Genomic DNA, 22,260 nt, shown 5'->3' with positions numbered 1-22,260 from the left:
TGGGTAGGTTAATTCAAATCTTGGTGGTGGCCTGTGGTTTGGGGCAGTCCTTTATTAGAAAGCTTTGCAGCCAACTTAATGCTTAAAGGCAGCGTGCATGTGGTTTGGCTGTCTTGTGCTATTATTTCTTTGATTTACCAGCTGAAGTCATGAAGACAAACTACAGCCTACCGCCTGGTAGATTTTTTTTTTTTTTTTTTGTCTTTCTCTACAACTACCCTTCATAGAGCACTCTCAGATAAGCTGCTTAGAAATGTCTCCTTGACTCTGAAAAACAAACTGAGGGTTCTAGAGGGGAGGGGGGTGGGAGGTTGGGTATTAAGGAGGGCACATTCTGCATGGAGCACTGGATGTTATGCACAAACAATGAATCATGGAACACTTCATCTAAAACTAATGATGTAATGTATGGGGATTAACATAACAATAAAACATTTTTTTAAAAAAAGAAATGTCTCCTTGATGATAGTCCCATACCTCTGGACCACAGAAGGACATTCTTGGACATGGGGGCAGGGCATATGAGCTTAGAACTAACAGGACTACAGCCTTGGACCAGATGGATGGACAGGCTTGGGAAGAGAAATGACCACAGACACCAAACCAGCACTTCACCATTTGTAAAATGTTCTCCCTGAAGACTCTTCAGCTACCACTAATAAAGAGCCCAGCCATCATTCACTGAGTGCTTACTCTGCACTGGGCATTATGCAGAGTATATTCTTTTTTTTTTATTTTTTATTGTTACGTTAATCACCATACATTACATCATTAGTTTTTGATGTTGTGTTCCATGATTCATTGTTTGTATGCAGAGTATATTCTTAACTGTTCTGGTCAACCCTCCCCACAATCCTACAAGGTAGAGTCTTTTATTATCCCAATCTTATATAGATAGAAAAATCGAGGCTTAGGAAATATAGGTACTGGGGCGCCTGGGTGGCTCAGTCGGTTGGGCATCTGCCTTCGGCTCAGGTCATGATCCCAGGGTCCTGGGATCGAGTCCCGTGTTGGGCTCCTTGCTCAGCAGGGAGCCTGCTTCTCCCTCTGCCTTGGCCGCTCCCCCTGCTCATGCTCTCTCTCTCCCTCAAATAAATAAATACAATCTTAAAAAAAAAAAAAAGAAAGAAAGAAAGTGTAGATACCCTGCCCAAATTCACAGAGTTGAAGACTGGAAGACGGGCATTCAGATGCCAAGGGCCAGGTTCCTTATCACTTTGCTACACTGCCCTTCTGGACCGTCTAGGCTTTGTTCTGGGCTCCCTGAGTGGATGATTAACTCCTGTGCTTTGTGCAATGGGCCTAAGATCACCAACTTTGCCGTTGGTCTTTGGAACATCGGTGGTCTCTCTCCTGGAGGCATTGATATCCACCCAACAGCAGTATCTAGGGCACTACCATGAGCCAGATGCTTCTGCACAGCTGCACGTCAGAGAAGAAAGAGTATAAGCTTTGGCAGGCAGAGGGTTGAATCCCAGCTCTGCTGCTTAGTAGCATGTGGTGCTGGGCAAGCTACTTACCCTCTCTGAGCCTTACTTTGATCACTTGCAAAATAAAGGCGACATCCACCAAGACTGCGTGCAAGGATAAGAGGTAACGAGCAAGGATCACTTGACACATAGGCTCTTTGTACATGGTAGCTCTTCTATCTACTTGTAGGTATATATTTACATGAATGCAGATTTCAAGATATAGGGGTTTTTGAGTATGGGAAAGCTTGAAAAAAGCATGAGAAAACCCAAGGTGATCTTGAAAGCATCTTTATGCAAACATGAGAAGAGAAAAGGAAGTCAGATGGCCTCGGGTAGCTGAGCAGGAATGTTTTCTCCAGTTACTGACTGTTTCTTCACCTGCTGCCAAGCAATGAATGAAAACAAAAGACATAAACGGGAGCTGTGGTATCTCCCTCCATTGTCGATGGGCTCCATAAAGGGGGAATTGAAAGCTGGCAGATGTGAGCCAGTAGAAGAGAGAGAGAAATCCTGGCAGTTGTTTGGGGAAACAAAATTAGTAGCACGTAGAGAGTCATATTTTAGTTAGGAAGTTAGTGACTCTCTTCTACATGTGAGGAAACATCCCAGGGAGAGGGGTTGCAGTGGGGAGGCGGATGTTTATGTGAACGTGTCAACTCGCTCCCCGTAGGCATGTGCCTGCGTGTGGAAAGCCAACGTTGGCTCATAATTTGTAAGACAGGGAAGAGCACATGACCTGTGTCAGACCAAAGCCTGCCTGTGGTGCAGGCAAGGAGAGGAAGAGGGATCTGCAGCAAGGTGTGGTGGGGGCTGGGGGGGGGGGGCAGGATTTTATAGGAAAGTCACAGTTGACCATTTTGGAAGTATTGATTTTTTCCCCCCCTCTCCATTGCAACCATCCAGAGCACTGTGGCAGGGAGAGAAATAATGCTCTGAGGAGAAACCACTCAGCTTTGGAGCATGCCGCCCTCAGGTCAGGGTTGGCTTGGGGGTGGAGTTTTAGTCCTGATTTTGGCACTTCTCAGGAAGATGGCTAATTCTTGAACCCAGGCTGAGAAGTTTTCTTTTCTAAGGCACCTCCGCAGAAGTGATGGTGAAAATCCCTCCCCACCTGCCTGGCAATCGTCACTGTCAGCAGGTATGTTCTAGTTCTACTGATGTTGAGGGAAAGTTCTCTATGTCGGCCAGCAAAGAACGGTGCGGTTGAGGTTACTGATGTCTTCATTTGGATCTCCTCTTTGGAGAACAAGGATTACCCCTCCCTCACCATGAACTTAGGTATAGCCACACGCCACAGAACTTTGCCACTGAAGTGTGAGTGGTCGGATATGTGTCACGCCCTTTTGCCCCAGCTGATCATGGAAGCATGTGAAATGCTCCTAAGATGGTCCCTGAGAGACTACGATGAACAAAATGTCACTGCTGACCTGTGCTGTGTGTATAAGCAAGGAACAAATCTTTAGTTGTTATTCTCAGCGACTGAGATTTTGGAGGTGTTTGTTACTGCAGCAGAACTGAGCCTACCTTGACTACTACCAAAGGCTTCGGAAATAAAAAGTCATGCTCTTCAAGAACAGTGATCCTGGGCAGGCTTGGAATCATGAAAGTGTTGTTTCAGGTACAGGTGGGGAACGGGGTGAAAACCTCGTTACTTTTCTTTCGACGTGGCTCTAGGTAGTATCTTGATCTTAAAAAATTACTGCAGTTTCGGGCGCCTGGGTGGCTCCCGAAACTGGCTTAACCAGTTGGTTAAGCAACTGCCTTCGGCTTAGGTCATGATCCTGGAGTCCCAGGATCGAGTCCGCATCGGGCTCCCTGCTCGGCAGGGAGTCTGCTTCTCCCTCTGACCCTCCTCCCTCTCATGCTCTCTGTCTCTCATTCTCTCTCTCGCAAATAAATAAAATCTTAAAAAAAAAAAAAATTACTGCAGTTTCAGCTTTTTCGTGAAGACTGTGGTCAGTAAGATGCCCAGAACAAAACTGAGAAGTACCCGCATGTCTCATTTACTTAGATGTACTTAACTATCAATCAAACTGCAACCACGAAGGACAAAAACACATTGAAAAGAACAGGGTAGGGACAGGATCCCAGGCTGAGGGAGCAACGCTCACAAAGGCATGGAACCCCTCAGTTAGGGGACTCCGATGGGCTGGCTAACACCAACCAGGCACTCATTGGCCCCGTCATTCCAGGTTGGAAGAAGTAGAGCAAAGCATCACCATGATGGAGATGTCTGTACACCATAAGACAGGCACAGTCCGGCCTGCCTTTGCAGAACTGTCTGTATAGGCTTGAAGGATTTCTGCTTTACAAGATCCATTTTTCTAACCCTGCCATGTCTCGGAATCCAACATTCGGAGTGTTTTTGTGGTTTTATTGGGTAAGCCGAGCAAGCTTTTGGCAGTGTTTGCTTCTTCTGTTTAAGGTCATGTAAACACAGGGGATTGAGATTTTTCTCCCATTTCTGAGGCCTGCCACCATCGTAGGTAAGAAAGAAAAAAATCATTGGGAACAGTCAAACCAGTTTAAAACTAACCGAACAACCAACCCACCCATGAGGATATCCAGGACTGTGAGAAGGGGCCAATCAAAGCAAATTGGGGATATTTACTTGTGACTCCCAGGCCACACTAATGTGTAAGTGGTACCGTGGGCTGTTTTTTTTTTTTTTCAGTCCATTTACCTATTTGTCGAACCTATTTTGTGAAACTTTTGCTATGGGACTCAAGCATTCCAAGAGTATCATTAAGTTACAGACCAAATTAGAAACTGGAGACAGGGAGGGGCTAAGGGTAGACGGCAGCATGGAATGTTCAGGATCCTGGCTGTGGAGCTAATTTAGTCTAACATGAAGGACTCTGACGAAGCCCGCAGCTAGCCCCAGAGCAGGAAGCTCTTGGCAGGCTGACCTTTTTTAAGGAAGCAAACATATGGACCCATCTTATTCCAGGGGCAAACACCACGCAGCCCTAGTGGGGTCAGCTGGTGCATGCCTGAGGATGAGTCTGTACGGCTGGGCTGACGAGGTTAGGTCATCTCAGCAAGGCCTTTGTCCACGGAAGGGGGCAGCCTTCTGGCAAAAGTCCTGGAGAAATTCCAGGGACACAAGCTGCCCGGTTTGGAGTCAGACGGAGGCTTGGGCTTTGAATCCTACTCGCTGTGGAAAGGAGTGAACCTGTCGCTGACCATGTGCTTACTATACACCAGGCGCCGTGCTACGCTCTTGGCATGATTAACTCATGTCATCCACGCACAGACCCTTGTGGAGAAAGGCCCCCAGGATCACAAAGCTTGGAAGGGGTACTGATTCCAGCACCGGAACTCTGAACTCGTAATCACTGCATGAGAACAGCTCAGCTGGTAAGTGGGAGGACAGAAGGACCCAACCTCTAAGGGGAATGTCCTGAAGTTCAGATGAGACCATCTACATACAGCTTTAATAAGCGATCAGTCATCAATCTTCTTCTGATAACCCACTGCTAAGGTCGGTCGATTCAGTGCTTTGGGGCACATTCCTGCTACCAAGTCCTCCTTTCTTCTAGGTTCTGTTCTCAACTGGTTTCAGTCTTACAAAGATGTTCTCCGAAAGCGCTTCTGGCTGCACCATCACTCCTTCCCCAGGCTGTTACAAGAGGCATCTCCCCTTAAGAACAGGGGCCACGGGAGCCCCACAGGGATCAAACACAGATGGAGAGTAGCCGCGGCAGAATTCCAGTGTCTAAACAAGGCCAGCAGAGTCCTTCTGGGGAGCTGCCCGCGGGGTCTGCCCACCCACAGCTGGTCTGTTCCTACAACCGACTGCCTTCCCCCCCCACATACAGACTGCAACCAGCCTTCCTCACTGGTCTCCCCCCTTTAATCCTGTGTCCTCATCTGTGGCCAGGCTGCACAGTGCAGGGCACATTCCCTCGTCCATCTGCCCTAAGACAAGGGCTCTGCCTTGCCCGCCTCACCTCAGGTTCCAGATCACGGCTCTCCCCAGCCCCTACCCAGCTCTCCGCTGTGTGCCTGGCCCTTTCCATTCAGGCTTCAGGACATGCTTTCCTAGGTCGGACAGCCCTAAGGAGGACCTCTATCTTCACCGGTGAAGAAAAAATACAGGAGGGTCACCCCTAAAGAATTGAGAACCCCCTTCTCAAAATACAGCCTGAATCCATTCCAGACAGAACAAGTTTTAGTCACAAGATGAGAAATCATTAAAATTGCTGGCAACTATTGAATTCTCTGTCTTGCTCTCCGATAGAATAAATTACATTCTTCTGCCCTCTACTGGTAAAGAACAGCACCAGCCCTCCCTGGGCCTTCAGCAAGGAAGCAAACAAAAGATGGTGACTCACAGAGCATCCTTCCCTTTCTTAGAGACACACTGGATGGGACTTCGGCTATTTGCTTGTGTGCGTGTGTGTGTGGTGGGGGGGATGCCATAAGCAAGATGCCCAGCTGGACCAGGAACGCGCCCATCTGCCTTCTGCTTCGAAACTGCCAGTGAGCCTAGAACCATGGGTGATGTTGCTTCACACGGCGCCCCGACGGGTGAAGAAAGATGCAGACCAGACAGGACCACAGGCAGGACTCCAGGCTGAGGGAACAGCCCGATGCAAAGGAACAGCACATCAATGGGGACCACGAATGAACTGGCTAAGCCCCTCGAGCCCCTTGTCCACCAGGCACAGAGAAAAGATGCTATTTAGTTCCCAGGAGGTTGCATGGTGGAGGGGGCTGTGAAGTGGAAATGCCCACATGCTTGCTAGGAGACCTGGGTTTTATAGAGATACGCCCCTTGGACTGGGTACATCCCTGTCCCTCTCTAGGCCCCGTTTCCTCGTCTGTACTATGGAAGGGTTGGAAGAGAATGAGCTGAGGTTCTTGGCTCAGAGATTCTGGTAACCCACAGGCCTTGATCCAAGGGAGCCACTGCTGATGACGCTGAGGGGCAGGATAAACTGCCTGGCCACCTGGCCTCTCCTTCCAGGAAGCCCTCCCCATTGCACGGGGGGTGCACCCCTTTCCCTCACCCGCTTTTACGATTCCTGTCTTGTGCTGCCTTTGGTACAGTGGTGGAAGCTGGCTTGTTTTTGTCCATATGAGCAAGATGGCAGCCGACTCCCACCACGTGATGTTTCTCTGACCAGGCCACCCCTCGTCCCACTCATTAGGAGCAGGGTACAAAGGGTCACCAACTGCCACAAGACAGCAGCATCCAATCACCTCCTGAACAGAGCCAGCACTTTAAAAGAATAAGTAAACAAAGCTTCATTTGATTTTCTCCCCCCCCACCCCCGCCACTTGCAAATTTGTAACATCATTAGCTACAAGTAAATATATCAGTGGGATTAATGGAGTGAATCACAGAGGGGCTTGACTGGATTTAAAACCACATTATCTCTTTGGAGTGAATTAGTAAATTTTAAGCACTGTCAAGTGATGATGGATTGAGAAGCCAGGGACTGAGCTCTTATTGATCCTGAGAAAAGATTGGTATGAGGAGGAGAAGCTGGGATGGCTTCCCGCACTCCGTTCTCAGCGAGGAAGGAAACATGGCTCCTATGCTCACTGAACTGCACACAGAAACGGAGCGTTCTGTTCGGGGCTCACGGCTGACTTGTGACCACATATGGGGGGCAGCGTCTCAGATGGTCTCCAGGGATCCCACGCCCTGGTATTCACGCCCTGAGTGCAGACTGGAACAGGTGGCTTGCTTTCGACCCCCAGGATGCAGCAGAAGAGGAACGACATGTCACTTCCAAGCCAAGGTTATCAACAGACCACGGCTCTTGTCTCGGGCTCTCTCTCTCACCCTCTCTTGGGTGGTTTGCTACAGGGAAGCCCTGGAGAGGGAGCCTGGTCGAGAGGCCCAGGGATATGAGACTGAAAGCGGATCCTCCAAGGCCTGCTGACAGCCTTGGCAGTGAACTTAGAAGTCGAATCTCCGCAGTTGAGCGTTGAGATGAGTGGACACCATGTCAACACCCTGACCACAAACTCATGAGGGACCCTGAATCGGAACCACCCAGCCAAGCTGCTCCTGGACTCCAGACCCACAGAAATAACCTGTGATATAATAAACAACACCCCAGTGTTGTTTTCAGTCACTAAGCGTGGGGTAATTTGTTGCACAGCAAGAGAAGACTGAGAGACCACATGACTTTTGCTTTGGCCACAGAAACGTGAGGAGAAGCTTCGAGAGCCGGTGTGCAACTTGCCACGGCCTGGTCTCCTGCCTTGGCAACTGCGCAAGCTGGGGTCAGATGAAGCTTCTGTGACCTGCGTCCTGGAGTGACTGTGAGGAGCCAAGCCCCACCCTCCCTAACACTGCCATCCTGCACTAGATACATAGCATGCCCAAGAAGGAAACTTTGGTTGGATAAAATCACTTAAGATTTGGGAACCGTGTGTGACCACGGTACAACCTAGCCTATGTTAACCAGCCCACTGGTGGATCAAAGTGTGCCTAGGGTCTGGGGGGCCCAGAGCCGTTGGAGAAATACACTTGCTCTTCCTGCTAGGAACCAAGAAGTGTTGCTTGAAGTGGTTCTGAGCTATGGTACGTTTCTTCATAGAGGCCTCCACAACACTGCCTTGTAGAAGGGGGTTTCAGATACTCTGTCTCATCGACCCCGTTTGTACATCTGCATTTCCAGAACACACTTAGAAAGTGGGGTTCTCATATAGGTTAATGGACTAACATTCAATGAGAAAATGCCAGGCACTCTACATCTATCCTCTCATTTAGTTCTTATAGTGGCCCCACGAAGCAGATAGAATTGTTACCCTTAATTTACAGATGAGGAAGATCCAGATTTGAGGAGTAAAATCAACCACAGGGATTATTCAGCCTCCGGGTGGACACTGGTGGAACACCACTGGATCCCAGGCCATCTGAGCCAACACTCATGCTCTTTCCTTTGATCTCTGGTGGGCTAGCAGCTTGAGGTCCACGCACCAAGGCTGCCCCTCAGTAGGAAGGTTTTAGAACCCAAAGGCTGAAGGGCTCCCTTATGATGGAGGACATGCTCGGGGGTGGCGGTGAGAAGTTGAGATATACTCCTTACTTGTGTCAATGAAGACTGCATCCACGTAGATTTTGGTACAGAAAGAGCCTAGGATAAATCCACAGGCTGGTCCAAATACCAGCATCGTGAAAAGGATTCCTGAAAGAAGAAGATAAAACAGAGATTACATTAAAAAAAAAAAAAAAAAGCAAAAGCCACTCAATGAGCAAAAGAGTCAAAGATCAAGGATATTATTTCACATCGATCAGATGAGAACCTGGTTTATACAAATGACATTAGAGGAACTAGTCAAAAAATCCTATAGGGGGAAAGCTAGTACTGAAGCACCATTATGCAGAAATTCTATAGTTTTTGGAGGTTGCTCTGAAATATCTGTAGGCCCTGAGTGCACTTCCTTTTAGAGTACTCCATCCCACACCATATCCACCATATTAAAACACACCCACGTCTGTCATTAAATGGTTTCTATCATAAACATTTTTGAAACTATTTTTATATTTTTGCTTTCACATTTATTTGGCTTTATGGAATTCATTTAATTTATGGTTGGCTAAGATTTCTCAGCACTCATTGTACAAATTCAGGAATTGTGAAGGGAGAAAAGTCAAAGCCACAAATTATTTTCAAATGTAATGAAATGTTTACGAGCATTAAATTTAGCAAAAAACGGAGTTGACATAATGGTATGCTTTGAAAACATTTAATTAGATGTTTTATTAATTTGAATTTTGCAGATCTCCCCTACCCCTGCTTTTTTTTGGAGTTGCTATCTATTGTTTTAATAGTTGTTCAAGACTCAACCTTTTCCTTAGGACTTGAGAAGATGGTACTAGGCATGAACTTAAGCATCTGATGGATATAATACCTGGGATTTTCCACAAACCCTTTTATTCATTTTGGGAAAGTACCAAGCCCAAACTAAAACCCACAGGCTATATCTATATAACTAAATTTCAGTTTGGTAGAATGTTCCCTGAGCAAGGACAGTTCTCAAGGCCCTGGGAATAAAAATAGGAAGTGGCCCTTCCTACAAGAGGCTGGCTACCTGTGGGGACAAGTGGTATATGAGTTGATCCAACCCAAACAGCCCAAAAGAGGGGTGCTAACAGGTCCATGAGGGCACATGAAGAGCAAGGCTGGAGATGAATTCAAACAAAGGGAATTTGAGCTCGGCAGAGGGTACTTCTGGTCTCTCTGCTCACAGGTGTAGACTAACTCATTCTGATTTCCCTCGATGATGTCGTCATGGAACCACTCAAATATTCATTCAGTCAATCAATATTTATTGAGCTCCTTCTTTGTGCCAAGCAGTAGTCTCAGGAATGGAGATTCAATATTGAGCCAAATAATTAAGAATCCTGGCCTTCCAGAGCTCATTGACTTGGAGGTCGGGAGAAAACACAAACTATAAACAGGAACTCAACTGGTTTATAAATACTTGGCAAAGGAGGCCACATCTTTCAGATTTACAGACAGAAACCCAGACCCAAAGCAATCATTGAGGGACAGTTTATAAGGAATGTTGTTCGATAAAGGAAGAAATGAAAAGAGGATGGTTTAGGGCGCCTGGGTGGCTCAGTTGGTTAAGCGACTGCCTTCGGCTCAGGTCATGATCCTGGAGTCCCGGGATCGAGTCCCGCATCGGGCTCCCTGCTCAGCAGGGGGTCTGCTTCTCCCTCTGACCCTCCCCCCCTCTCATGTGCTCTCTCTCTCTCTCTCAAATAGGTGAATAAAATCTTTAAAAAAAAAAAAAAGAAAAGAAAAGAGGATGGTTTATAACATGGAAATGGGGCCAACTCCACTCTCAGTGAAATCCTACTCTGTGATTTGGAGCAATGAGAAGTTCTAGAGTCTCAAAGTACCTGCTCCCATAGCTGGCCAGAGACCTCCAATCTCAGTTATTCTTGTTTCTAAGAATCTTGAGAAGAGCAATATCCATTTTATGAGTACATGGACTCCGTTTTGTCACAACTCAGATTAAGATAACCAAACAGAGGAAGTTGAGTAAGTTGGGGGTATTGGAAAATTCTAGAATATGGGGATCTTGCAGATATGGGCTAGAATTAGGGGGGCTGTCCTTAGCACGGTAGGGTTAGGAACCAGAGCTACGCTTGGCCCCATTCCCTGGGAGGAAAGTGAAGCAGAAAGAGATGCTGAGGAGGACCCCAGGGGGCAGGGGTGGGGGCATGGACAGGGGGTGTCCAAGGCAAGAGCACCACCCAACATAGCCTAAAGGGATTTCTGCTTCAGGGCAAAACTGTGAAGCCAGCCATGTCCTCCTGTCCAGGCTGCAGGCGGAGGTGAGCCCCTGGTCAACCACGGGTACTCTAAAGATGGCTGAGCAAGCAACGTATCTGCTCAGGCAGTCCCGGAGGAAGGGACACAGGGGACAGGAACACAATTCTCCTGCCACGGTTGCTGCAACTACCCTGCTGACTCCCTGTTGATATTCCAGCAGCCGCTCTATCCACCCCCCACCCCCGCCCGGAACCCACACCACTCATAATAATATGCCTTCTTTCATGCCAATTAGATAAAACCCCCAATCAACGTAATCATCACTGATGCATGGCCTACAGATTGCATAACGCAAATTATACCTAATACTTAATAGGTCAAAGGACTAAGCTTTTAGTGTCCTTGGAAGAAACAACTGATGGGCTGAAGAGGTTGTGGAGATTGTCCTGTTACTCCCTCCCCCACCTGGGGACAGCAGAGAGTGTGTGGATAGGCCCCTCAGCTGAAATCTCTGGTGGCATTTTATTTTTTTCTTTTATTTGAGAGAGGGGCAGAGGTAGAGAATCTCAAGCAGACTCACGGCTGAGCACAGAGCCTGACACTGGCCTCGATCTCATGACCCATGAGATCACGACCTGAGCTGAAACCAAGAGTCGGATGCTCAACCACCCGACCTACCCAGGAGCCCCTCTGGGGGCATTTTCCAAGCAGCTCCTCCTCAGAGAGATGTTAAAGAAACCTCTGGCAATAACGAGTTCTCGAATCTTTTCCAAGGAACAATCCAGTAGAGATGTGGGAGGGGGATCTTCACGCATCAAGAAACACCCTTTTTCCACCTCAGCAATATCTTAGGATAACACCTCAAATAAAGCAGCATGCAGAGCACAACCCTGGGTTTTTAGGGGAAGTTGTTTTCCTGCGAGGGTATGAGGCAGGCCACGATCTTACAGAAACGTACTTCCGAATGCACTTCCTTGCTCTCCTTTCGATTCATCCTCCTAGGCTGTGAATTTATTCTTGTTTAATGAAACCACCCCACATGTTCTGCCCAAACAGGAAAAAGAATGGCCAGCACTAAAATCTGCAATCCGGGTGCTGAACAGTGGAGTGCCTCCAGGACAGGAGAGGATGTGCTTTGTGGCTCAGTGCTGCCCCCTGCTGCCTGCCAGATTCACGAACATGGGAGGGGAGGGGCGAGGTGGCTGAGGAGAAGCTGAGACACAGGAAATAATACTAAAAATAAAATTAAAATATTTTTTCTTTTAATTCACGTGCATTATTTTATCAGACATTTATTACGTAGTTTAAACCTAACTGCTTGATAAACAAAACTGCTAGGTATTTCTTTTAGACTCAGGGCTCTGGGAAAATATAATTAAGATACTAAGGGCATGGGGAGCCTGCGTGGCTCAGTGGGTTGAGTGTCTGACTCTTGACTTCGGCTCAGGTCATGATCTCGGGGTCCTGGGATCAAGCCTCGCGTCTGGCTCCCTGCTCAGCTGGGAGCCTGCTTCTCCCTTTGCCTCTGCCCCTCCCCCCCCACTCATTCTCTGTCTCTCTTGATAATAATAAAATAATAAATTAAAAAAAAAAAGAAAGCAGCAGCAACTTGCTGCCCCACTGGAGAGACTTTCAACCATTCTTAGTCACTCAAAATACATACTGGCAACTACTAGGGGCCAGGCACTGTGCAAGCTGCTGAGACACAATAGTGAACAAAACAGACAAAATCCCTGCTTTTCTGTGGAGTTTGTGTTATGGAAGAAAGGCCATAAACAAACCAACCTAGCATGCTGTAGTCAGGAGTAGTACCAAAGAGGAGAGAACACAACGGCGCAGGGCTGCAAAGACCTTGCATGGCACTGAGTCCTCGATGGAACGCCCAGCACTGGGTCAGCTGGGCTACTGAGCTGGGGCCACTGTGTGGGAGGCAGACTAATGGCCCTCAAAGATGTACCTGTCCTAATCTCTAGAACCTGCCTCTGCTGGCTTAAATGACAAAAGAGAATTAAAGCTAATATGGAATTAAGGTGGCTGATCAGTTGCCTTAAAGAGATTATACTGATTATCCCCAAGGACCCAATCAACAAGATTCCTGTAAATGTGGAAGGAGAAAGAAGAGTCAGAGTCGGAGAAGGAGATAAGATGACTCGACCAGAGACATGGCCTCCTGAGAAGGAGGTGACCAGTGATTCCTGGCTTTGAAGATGGAGGATGAGGTCAGGAGCCCAGGAACGAGGACCACTTCCTGAAGCTGGAAAGGGCAAGAAAATGGATTCTCCTTTCCAGAGAGGATCCTCCAGAGGACGATAGCCCTGCTGACACCTTGATTTGAGCTCAGTGAAACCCACTGTGGGCTTCTGACCTCTAGAACTAGAAGATCATAAATTTGTGTTATTACAGGCCACTAAGTTTGTGGCAACTCATGATGGCAGCCATAGGAAATTAATGTAATTGCTAATCAAATTTGAGTCAATTCTCAGATCTCACAACCATGAATATCCATGTGACTAAGAACAGGACATTGCATGAAGTCGTTTGTTAATTACTTGACCACGGAGCATTTTTTGTGGGACATTTTTCACTGCTGGTGTTGACTGGGGCGTAGTCACAGAGAAGCTGGAGGAGAGTCCAAGCTCTATGAGACAGAGAAGGTGTTTTATTCTTCTTTCTATTCCTAGTTTGGTCCAGCATAACGAAAAGTTAGTTCACCGGCTATTGAAAGGGTGCAGGAAAGCAAACACTAGTTCAGCATTGCCATAAAAAGAGGGAGTGTCTGTGACCAAGCTCAGGCCCCTCAACCTGCTATTTTCCTGGACAGTGCTCTCTGCACCTGTCTCTCTCAGCACGGGGACCCCTCCCATTCAAGTGCCTCCTCCTAGATCCCATGAGCCACGGGGACTCGAGGGACAGAAAGGGTCAGGCCAGATGTACAGACCCCGAAGAATCTGGAAAATCCAAACGGAGACTTCAATTTAGAATCTGCTGGCCCAGGAAGCATTAGTCAACTTTATTTTACTGATATATAATTAATAAAAGTACTACAACATTTTTTGTGTAAGTAACGTGACACACTGTTTCTAATTTGTTTATAAAAATGTGGAGGGCCCAGAGCAGCCTAGATACCTTTGAAGAAGAATTATCAAGACTTGTCCTACTGAATAGCAGGACTTTTTTTTTTTTTAAGCTGTAATGATGAAGACAGTGCATTTCTGGCTTAAGGAACAACAAATACAGCAATCAAGCAGAAGAGCAAGCCCAGAAACAGAGCCACACTTACGTGGACACCTGATTTATGGCAAAGTTGCATACAAAGCAGCAAGGGAAAGGAAAGGATGATCTTTTCCATAAATAGTGCTGAGGCCATTTGAAATTACAGTGGGGGAAGGGGGGGAGGAAAGCCAGCCTCACAGGACATGCAAAAATCAATTCTAGGCAGAGCAGAGACCTGGGTGAAAACCAAAACAATAAAGCTTCTGAAAGATAACAGACAAAAGTACTGTCATGGTGTCGGGGGTAGGGAAAGATTTCTTAAACCGAACAAAGAAAGCACCAGTCATTATAAGAAAAGCCTGGTAAATTGGTCTACACTAAAATTAAGAAGGTCATTCATCAGATTCATCAGATTCACCCAAAGAGCCCACTGACAAAGTGAAAATGTGGGAAAATATATGTGTAATGTACATTCTTAAACACAGACAAGAATCAGCTCATGTCTAGACTATATAAAAACTGCTAGAAATTGATGATAAAAAGACAAACTAGCTGAAAAGAAATCTTAATAGGTAGTTCACAAAAGAGGGAATTCAAATGAACTATGGACAAGGACATGATATTCAACCTCATGAGAATTCAGGGACATGTGCATTACAACCCAATAAAATGTCCTTCCCTTTCCAGCTGGTTAAAGAGCTCTGATCATACCAACTGTTGGCAAGGCTGTGGGGCATCTGGGAGTCTTGCATGCTGCTGGTAGGAGTGTAAACTGGATAATCCCTTTGGCAAAACTTTGACAGTATCTGGAAAACTGAAGATAAACTCACCCGATGACCCATAATTCCAACTCCTAGGTAAATACCCTACAGAAAGTCTGACAGGTACTGGGAGACACATCCAAGAATGCTCGTAAGGAACTGGAGACAACCCAATACCCATCAATAGTAGAAAAGAGAAACCAACTACCCATACTCTGAAATTACTGCACAAGCAAAGAAAACACATCATCGAGAACAAGGATGAACCTTCAAAGATATAATGCCGAGCAAAAGAACGCAGGTGAGAATACATACCGGTGTGATTCTACCTGCATAGAATTCGAAGCAGCAAAATTAACTATTTAGTGATATATAACTCGGTAGTCAGAGGATAAAGAAAAACAGGGAAATGAATAGTATGGAAGTCAGGACAGTGGCTGCAGTGTGGGGAGGGAGGGAATTATGATCCAGAAGGAGACAGGGCATGGGGGTAGGGAGGGCAGTAAGAGGGTGGGGGTGGGGATGTTTCTGGGGTGCTGGTTTTGTGTCCAAGTGGATGCTTATTTCACAACCATTTGTTAAACTGTAATATGTTTTCTGCACAAAGACCGGACTGTTACATTTTTCACATACATAAGTATCTGTAACGTAAGTACCTATATACAAACAGCTATTCATTTTCTCAAAGTGTATCAAGGGAATCTCAGCAACCCTCCAGAGAAAACCACAGACTTCCCCTGAAGTGATCTTTCATTTTGTCAAGCCCAGAGCCCTCAGCTCCGCCCTTCCCCTCCCCTGCTCAGCGCTCTCAGAAATCCTGCATGACCCTGCATGGAAAGTGACTAGGGTGGGTCTGTCCTACAGGAAGGACGGTGCCGGCCTCCGCTGCCATCTGGGTCTGCGAGCGCAGTATAAACGCTCCCTGCACCTCAGTTTCCACCTCCCTACAATGGGCTGACAACAACCCCTCCCCTCTTGGGGGCCTTTGAGGGTCAAATGCGTGAGTGCACCAAAACAAAATGCTCTAGGTAAGTTCCTGGAACACAGATGTTCTCAAAAACAAACAAACAAACAAACAACAACAACAAAAAACCTGGTAGGTGCCAGGAATTCTTACTGATGGTTCCAGTAGCAGGATTTTCTCTTCTGCTTTCTCAGTTTTACTTTTTTGTTTACTTAGGTGGGAGATGCTGAACTGACTGTGGAAAATCCAGAATCGTATAACAAAAATACTTCATCGTTCTCCTATTTCCTTTTGGGCATGACTGTCTTTGAAGTGTATTTTCTTCCTACGCGTTTTTGCATTGGTGAGACCAGATCGGTTCATTTAAACACAAAACCTCTTTTCCTCCTTTTAAAAGAAGCACATGCTCACTGTAGAGTGATGTGAGAATAAAGCGAGGACGGAGAAGGACCCCGCACCGTGGCCAAGAACACAGAGCCTAGAGCTGGCCAGAGTCGGCATTCAGGAGCTGTGCAAGCTTGGGAAAGCGACTGACCTTCTTTGGGCCTCCATGCTCTCACCCAAGGCCGGGGATCATAATGGTACCTAGCCCACAAGGTTGTTTCAAAGTGTAAGTGATCAGTGTGTGTCCAGGGCTTTCCATAGCACCTGGCATACAGTACGTGCTTAATAAATTTTGCTATTACTATTACAAAGAAAATGGCACGAATCACCATCTCTCACCAGCCAGACAGAAACACTGATATTCATTTAGATATTCCTTCCCAGTCTGTCCCTATATAGAAGGTTAATTTTTTAAGAATAATTAAAAGAAATACACAACACAGGTCTCCTAACAGAAACCCTGGAAATAAACGATAATATTTTCTAAAGAGTATCTATTTTTTAAGAATTGAATTATCTCTGTAAGTAGCATTTAAGGCGCTGATGGAAAGGGATTCCAAGGGCCAGGCATTTCTCTGCTGCCCTCAGGGGGATGGCGAAGACAGAGCTAATACACTGCAGAACCACACTGCCCAGCACCCCAGGCCCGGCTCAAGATCCCTCCCTGGCCGTCAGGAGGGAGGGCACCCAGGGACACGGGGATCTCATGTGACAGCAATGACTTCTTCACAGTGAGTGAGAGCACTGAGCAGGGCAGGGGAAGGGCGGAGCTGAGGACTCTGGGCTTGACAAAATGAACGATCACTTTGGAGGGGGGGTTTGATTTTCTCTGGAGGGTTCCTGAGATTCTCTTGATACAACTTGGAGAAAATGAGACAACATTCTCTCCAGCAGTACATGCAATACGCACAGGTGAGTGCTTTGGCCTCTTTTGGAAGGAAAGTGGTCTAACCAATCCTTTGTTTTTTGTCTGATTATTAAAGCAATGCATTCAGAAAGAGGGACAATTTACTATTATCCTACCATCTTGAGGCAATCGTTTTTAAGTCTATATCCCTTGTGATGTACTTGAGGTCAAACAAAAGTTCTCATGACCACTTTATAAGGTACATGTTACGATACTTTTTGTACAGGAGAAACAGAAGCTCAGAGAGGTTAGTCAATTGCCCCAAGGCTAAACAGCATGTAAATGGCGGAGGTAAGTATGAACTCAGACCTCTAGGATCATCTAAGTATGAACTTAGACCTCTAAGTTCTTAGAGAAAGAAGAGTCAGGACATGATGGTACAGCAGTGAAGCCTTTGGAATCCACCAGACTGAGCCTGGGATCCTGGTTAAGCTTCTCAACTTCTGGATGACTCATCTCCCAACCCTGAGTCTGAGAATAGGAATAGCTACCTTGCAGAACAGTGAGAATGAGATGAAATGCATGCAAAGCTTCTGGTGCCTAGAATGTAGTAGATGCTTTCTAGAATTTTCCTTGCATCCCAGGGGTGATGAGTCCAGGAAGGAAGGCCTGCATGGCTGGTCTCCCCTAGACACATGTCTTGGTCTCTTTGGCTGGACTCGGCAATTTTAACCCTGGATGGGAGTCCCCTCAAGTGCGGAGCAGAGGAAGCTCAGGTTGGCTGTGTCTTTTCCCCACTAGAGGGCAGTGCCGGCCCCAAAAAGAGAAGAGTCCCGCCTTGAACTTCCCCGTCCTCTACTTCCTAACTGCCAATGAAACCCTCAGTCTGAGCATTGCTTTTCTCATCTCCCACTTGCCTTCCGTGCCCTCAATTTATACAAATGTATTCTTCTGTGTTGAAATCTGCAGGGTGAAATTTATCCCCTGAGATGGAACATTCTGCATCATACGTGCATGAATAAAACATGATCCATAAACAGTAGGAGGCCTGCAAAACATGCAATACGTATTTCTCTGGTGCCCACTGCCAAGAGCCCGGCAGGATTACGTAACTGACCTTGCTTATCTCTGAGGGGGAGGAGGAGGGGAAGAGAGGATGAGGAGGCGAGCAGTCACTGAACACGGACCGTGTGCCAGACCCTGGCCGCAATTTGTGTAACAGAAGTATCCTCCCCATTGCGAGGTTTATCAACCAAAGCCTCCAGTTGCTAGTGCTGTCTGGTAAGCGCAGAGCCTGAGCTCCTGCACCTCCTCCCGCACGACCCTACCTGGGGCCTCCTAGGGCAGCTGCATCCCCGGGTCTCGAAGTTGGCTGCACTTTGGAATCACCTGGGACACATACGAAAGGAAATACTCATGTGTAGGTCCCACCCGCCCCCAAGATCTGAAGGTGCTGATCTGGGGGCACAGCCCAGGCACTGGGATTCTTTTCAAGTTCTCCAGCGCTGTGCAGCCAGGTTGAGAACCACTGAATTTGCTGACCTTGACCAAGGAATCAGGTGGTAGAAATGCATCTGGGCACATGGGAAAAGGGAAGGACGTGAATGCTATCTGCTATCAGCCTGCAAGGTGGAGGGGCAGCCGGAGACTGGGCGTGGCCAGGCTCGGGTCAGTGAGCTGGTGGCAGAACCTGAATGCTCTTGTGTAGCCAGCCCAAGCAGCCCCGAATGCCACGAGACCACAGGACACTGCCTGACATACCTGGGGTGGCCCCCAGGCCTTACTTATGCGGGTCCTCCACCCAGATTTCCTGTCTCCTCCAGGCCCTGAACACTGTATCAAAGGCCTACTCTCCACACAAAGCCTGCCTTCCATACCACCTCCTCCAAGGGGCCCCCCTAGATCTCCTCCTCTTCTTCCTTCTCCTTGCTTCCTCTGCCACAGCACCGAAGCCGAGACTTTTTCTACAGTTCTGCTTACAGTCTGCCTGGATGCAAAAAGAAAGTTCCACGTTGTAGGTGTGCCAATAATAACTGCAGACTCAGGGAAGGCAGAGACCTTATTTAAACACACACACACACAATCTGGTTTTCCACAGGGGTAATGATGCAGCCCTTTGCCTAGAGGAGGGACCAAGTGTTTGGTGGGTGAACTGCGAACTGATTACTCCCCAGGCCTGGGAGAGGTGGAAGGCCCTAGCATGATGGAAACGGTGCCTCTAAGGAGGGTCATGCTGTAAGGCCAGGCTTCTTGGGCTACTCAGGAAGGATCTGCAACTGGTCAAAGCTTTGGGTGCTGCTAGTCTTGATTTCTCAGCCCAGCTAACAGAAGCCTCTCTTCCTCCCCTCCTGTCTAGCAGGGCCCTATGTGGGTGAGGGCACATGTCCCTTAGGCTGGTCAGCCCGTGGGCATCTGGACGTGATGTCCCGAGGGAGGAACCCACTGTCAGCAGGGGCCAGACCTGGGGCTCCCCGGGGACTGATGTGTCAGGGCTGTGACCACCATCAAACTCTCCTGTAGCTTTCTTTGTATGTGGCAGGTATCGAGGGGCAGGGCTAGAGCTGTCTGACTCTTCAAAGCAAGTGAGAGCACGCCGGCTCTCCCCCCATGCTCCGTTTTAGCCCCTGGAAACCCCAGGCGTCCCCGAGACTGCACTGGCTGATGAAATGAGAAATGCAGCTGGTGGGGTGAAGGCCAGGAAGCCCTGAGCCCTGCCAGCAGGAAGCCCACCCAAATCAGCAACAGGCTGCCCCTTCCTGAAGGGCCCACATCCTGTCTGCTGGCCAAGTAGGGTCTGCCCAGCAGCTCTCTGAGGTCACGGGGTGGCTTCCTGTTGTCCCCACCCCAGCCTCCGGGAGGGGACAGTGGAGAGATGGGGGCTCCGCAGTCCAGAGTCGGCTCCTCCATGGAGCTACAGCAGCCCCTGGCCGCGCTCAAAGCCCTCCACCCCTCTGAGCTTTGGCAGCTCCGGCTGTAAAATGTATCCTCCCAAACCCATCTGCTGAGGCCCTAACACCCAGGACCCCAGGATGTGACTGTGTACCAAGACACGGCCTTCAAAGGGGCGATTAAGTTAAAATGAGGCTAAGGTGGGCCCCCATCCAAAAGGACTGGTGTCCATGGGGCGCCTGGGTGGCACAGCTGGTTAAGTGTCTGACTCTTGGTTTCGGCTCCGGTTGTCATCTCAGGGTTGTGAGATTGAGCACAGAGTCTATTTAAGATTTTCTCTATCTTTTCCCTGTGCCCCTCCCCCCCCGTACACTCTCTCTCTCTCTTGCTCTCAAATAAATAAATAAATCTTAAAAAAAACAAAGCAAAACCAAAAGGACTGGGGTCCTTATAAAAAAGAAGAGGAGACACCAGGAGGGTGCACGCTCAGAGAAAACACGTGTGAGGACACGGGGAGAAGGCGGCCATCGGCAAGCCAGGGAGAAACCAACCCTGCCAATGCCTTGATCTTGGATCTCCAGGCTCCGGAACCATGAGGCTAAGTGTCTGTGGTACCCAGTCTCCGGTATTTTGTCACAACAGCCCTAGCAACCAAGGCCCCTCCCAAGACTGGGGTGAGGATCCCATGTGAGAACGCGTGAGCGAGTACATGGAAACTGTAACGTGCCACCTAGATGGCATGGAACATGAGACGCATGGGGTGACCCACGGACATCAGTGAAGCTGTCCCAGGACTGCGGGGAAGGGGGGTCAGGATGAACTCAGCACAGAGCACCCTGTGTGCACGCGGATCCCTGGTTAGGTCTGGTGGGACGTGAAACTAGCAGGGAGCTCTGTCTGTCCTGGGACCCTTGTCTTATTTATGACCTCTGACCCCTCCCTGTGCTCAGCAAGGTCCAAAGTACATTTGCTGAACGTTGCACACAGGACAAGGTGCGTTTGAAGGTGGTGGAAGGGCGGCAGAAAACTGGAGGAGGGAAATACCCCATTCATAGCCTAGGGCGGGGCTGGGATTGAAGCAGGACTCTCGTGGGGTGTGGGGGAGGTGACCGTGGCACTGACGCGGAGACTGCCAAGGGCCCTGCACCAGCATGTGCCATGCACTGCCTCATTTCAGCCTTAGGACAGCCCCATCAGCAGATGCACGCCCACTGTCCACATCAGGAAACTGAGGCATGGAGAGTGGACGTCACTTGCCCTGTGACGCACGTGCTGCAAGCGGGAAGGAGAAGGAAGAACAAAGACGGAGGGTTTAAGGAAGGCGAGGCAGGAAGGGAAACGGCAGTCCAGCAGAGAGGTGGGAGCCGCCCAGGATGCAAGACCGGCAGCAGGAGGCGGCCCCTGCAAACAAGCGGGGTCCGTGGTGCCGGCCACGGGGGCACCGCGGGGTGGGGAAGACAAAGCTGGACGCAGGACGCGGGGGAAACGGAGGGTCCGGGGGCAGGTGGCAGGGAGGCCCGTCGGGGCTCCGGGGGTGCGCGTGCGGGTGGGGGGTGTGCGCTGGGATTAACTCCGCCCCACTGAGGTCAGTGCGGCCCCCTTCCTCCCTCCCTCCCCCAGGGGGCGCTGCACCCGAGGGGGGTCACGCACGTGGCCTTGGCGGACCCACGGGCCCGCGGGGTCCCAGCTTCCCCGGCCCTCCGCTAGCTGCTGCGCCACGAGCAGTTACTCGCTGAAGGGGTCCTGTCCGTCTTGTGACCTCAGGCACACCCTGCATCTTCAAAGGACTTTAGAACCATCACGAATGCTCTCGGTGGCCTCAGGGGGCCCCCCCGTAGGGAGTGGTGCTTGGAGGTCACCGAGGCTCCCAAAACCCCGGGATGGGCCCAGGCCTGGGAGGGGAAATACAGGACCTGGGGGCAGAGGGTGGGCCGGGCCCCAGCGGGTGGCGCTCCCACAGGTCAGTTCCTGGCTCTTGGTCAGTATTTCTCCTTCACCAAAGCAGCCAGGTGCTCACCGGACGTGACCTCTCGCTGCCTTCACTGCTCAGGAGCTGCAAACCCACTGGTACTTCCACCCGGCCACATGGATGCCACTGCCTAAACCAAGACCGCTCTCTGCCTCCACGCACCTCAGGGGCCAGGGGCTCCGACCTGGCGCACATCTGAACTCTGACACATGGGTCTTTCCACCTCCAGTTTACAGCAGAACCCGAGGCACAGAGAAATCAGGTTACCAGCCTAGGGCCACACAGCTGGTAGGAGCCCAGTCCTGCACTGCCTCCCCGCTACCATTCGGCAGCATGAAACAGCAACAGAAGGGTTGTGGGCCACTGACATGCTTCTAGTAAATTCTACAGGAACTGGCATCTGCAGGGTGCAGAAGGCCCCGCTCTGAGCCTTAGCCTGCCTGTCGCTGGGATGCCAAGTGGCCTGAGGGGGGACAGTTGGACTCAAGCACACATACACGGGGGCTCTCC

General features: G+C 49.1%; 1 protein-coding gene across 8 annotated transcripts in view; it reads right to left on the bottom strand.

Moving 5' to 3' along the window:
• SLCO3A1 (solute carrier organic anion transporter family member 3A1) overlaps nt 1-22,260 on the bottom strand; it is a 304,890-nt gene that overhangs the window by 68,078 nt on the left and 214,552 nt on the right. For all 8 annotated transcript variants that reach the window (XM_064569932.1, XM_064569934.1, XM_064569935.1 and 5 more), the window contains exon 3: nt 8,525-8,623. In XM_064569932.1, the coding sequence (XP_064426002.1) occupies nt 8,525-8,623 (99 nt within the window). The remainder of the gene's footprint in view (nt 1-8,524; nt 8,624-22,260) is intronic.

The sequence above is a fragment of the Mirounga angustirostris genome, unplaced genomic scaffold (assembly GCF_029215605.1).
Source record: "Mirounga angustirostris isolate CCGP_5_RB_7025 unplaced genomic scaffold, mMirAng1.0.hap1 SCAF_9, whole genome shotgun sequence".
In the NCBI taxonomy this organism is placed as follows: Eukaryota; Metazoa; Chordata; class Mammalia; order Carnivora; family Phocidae; genus Mirounga; species Mirounga angustirostris.
This window is presented reverse-complemented; position numbering and strand designations above follow the sequence as displayed.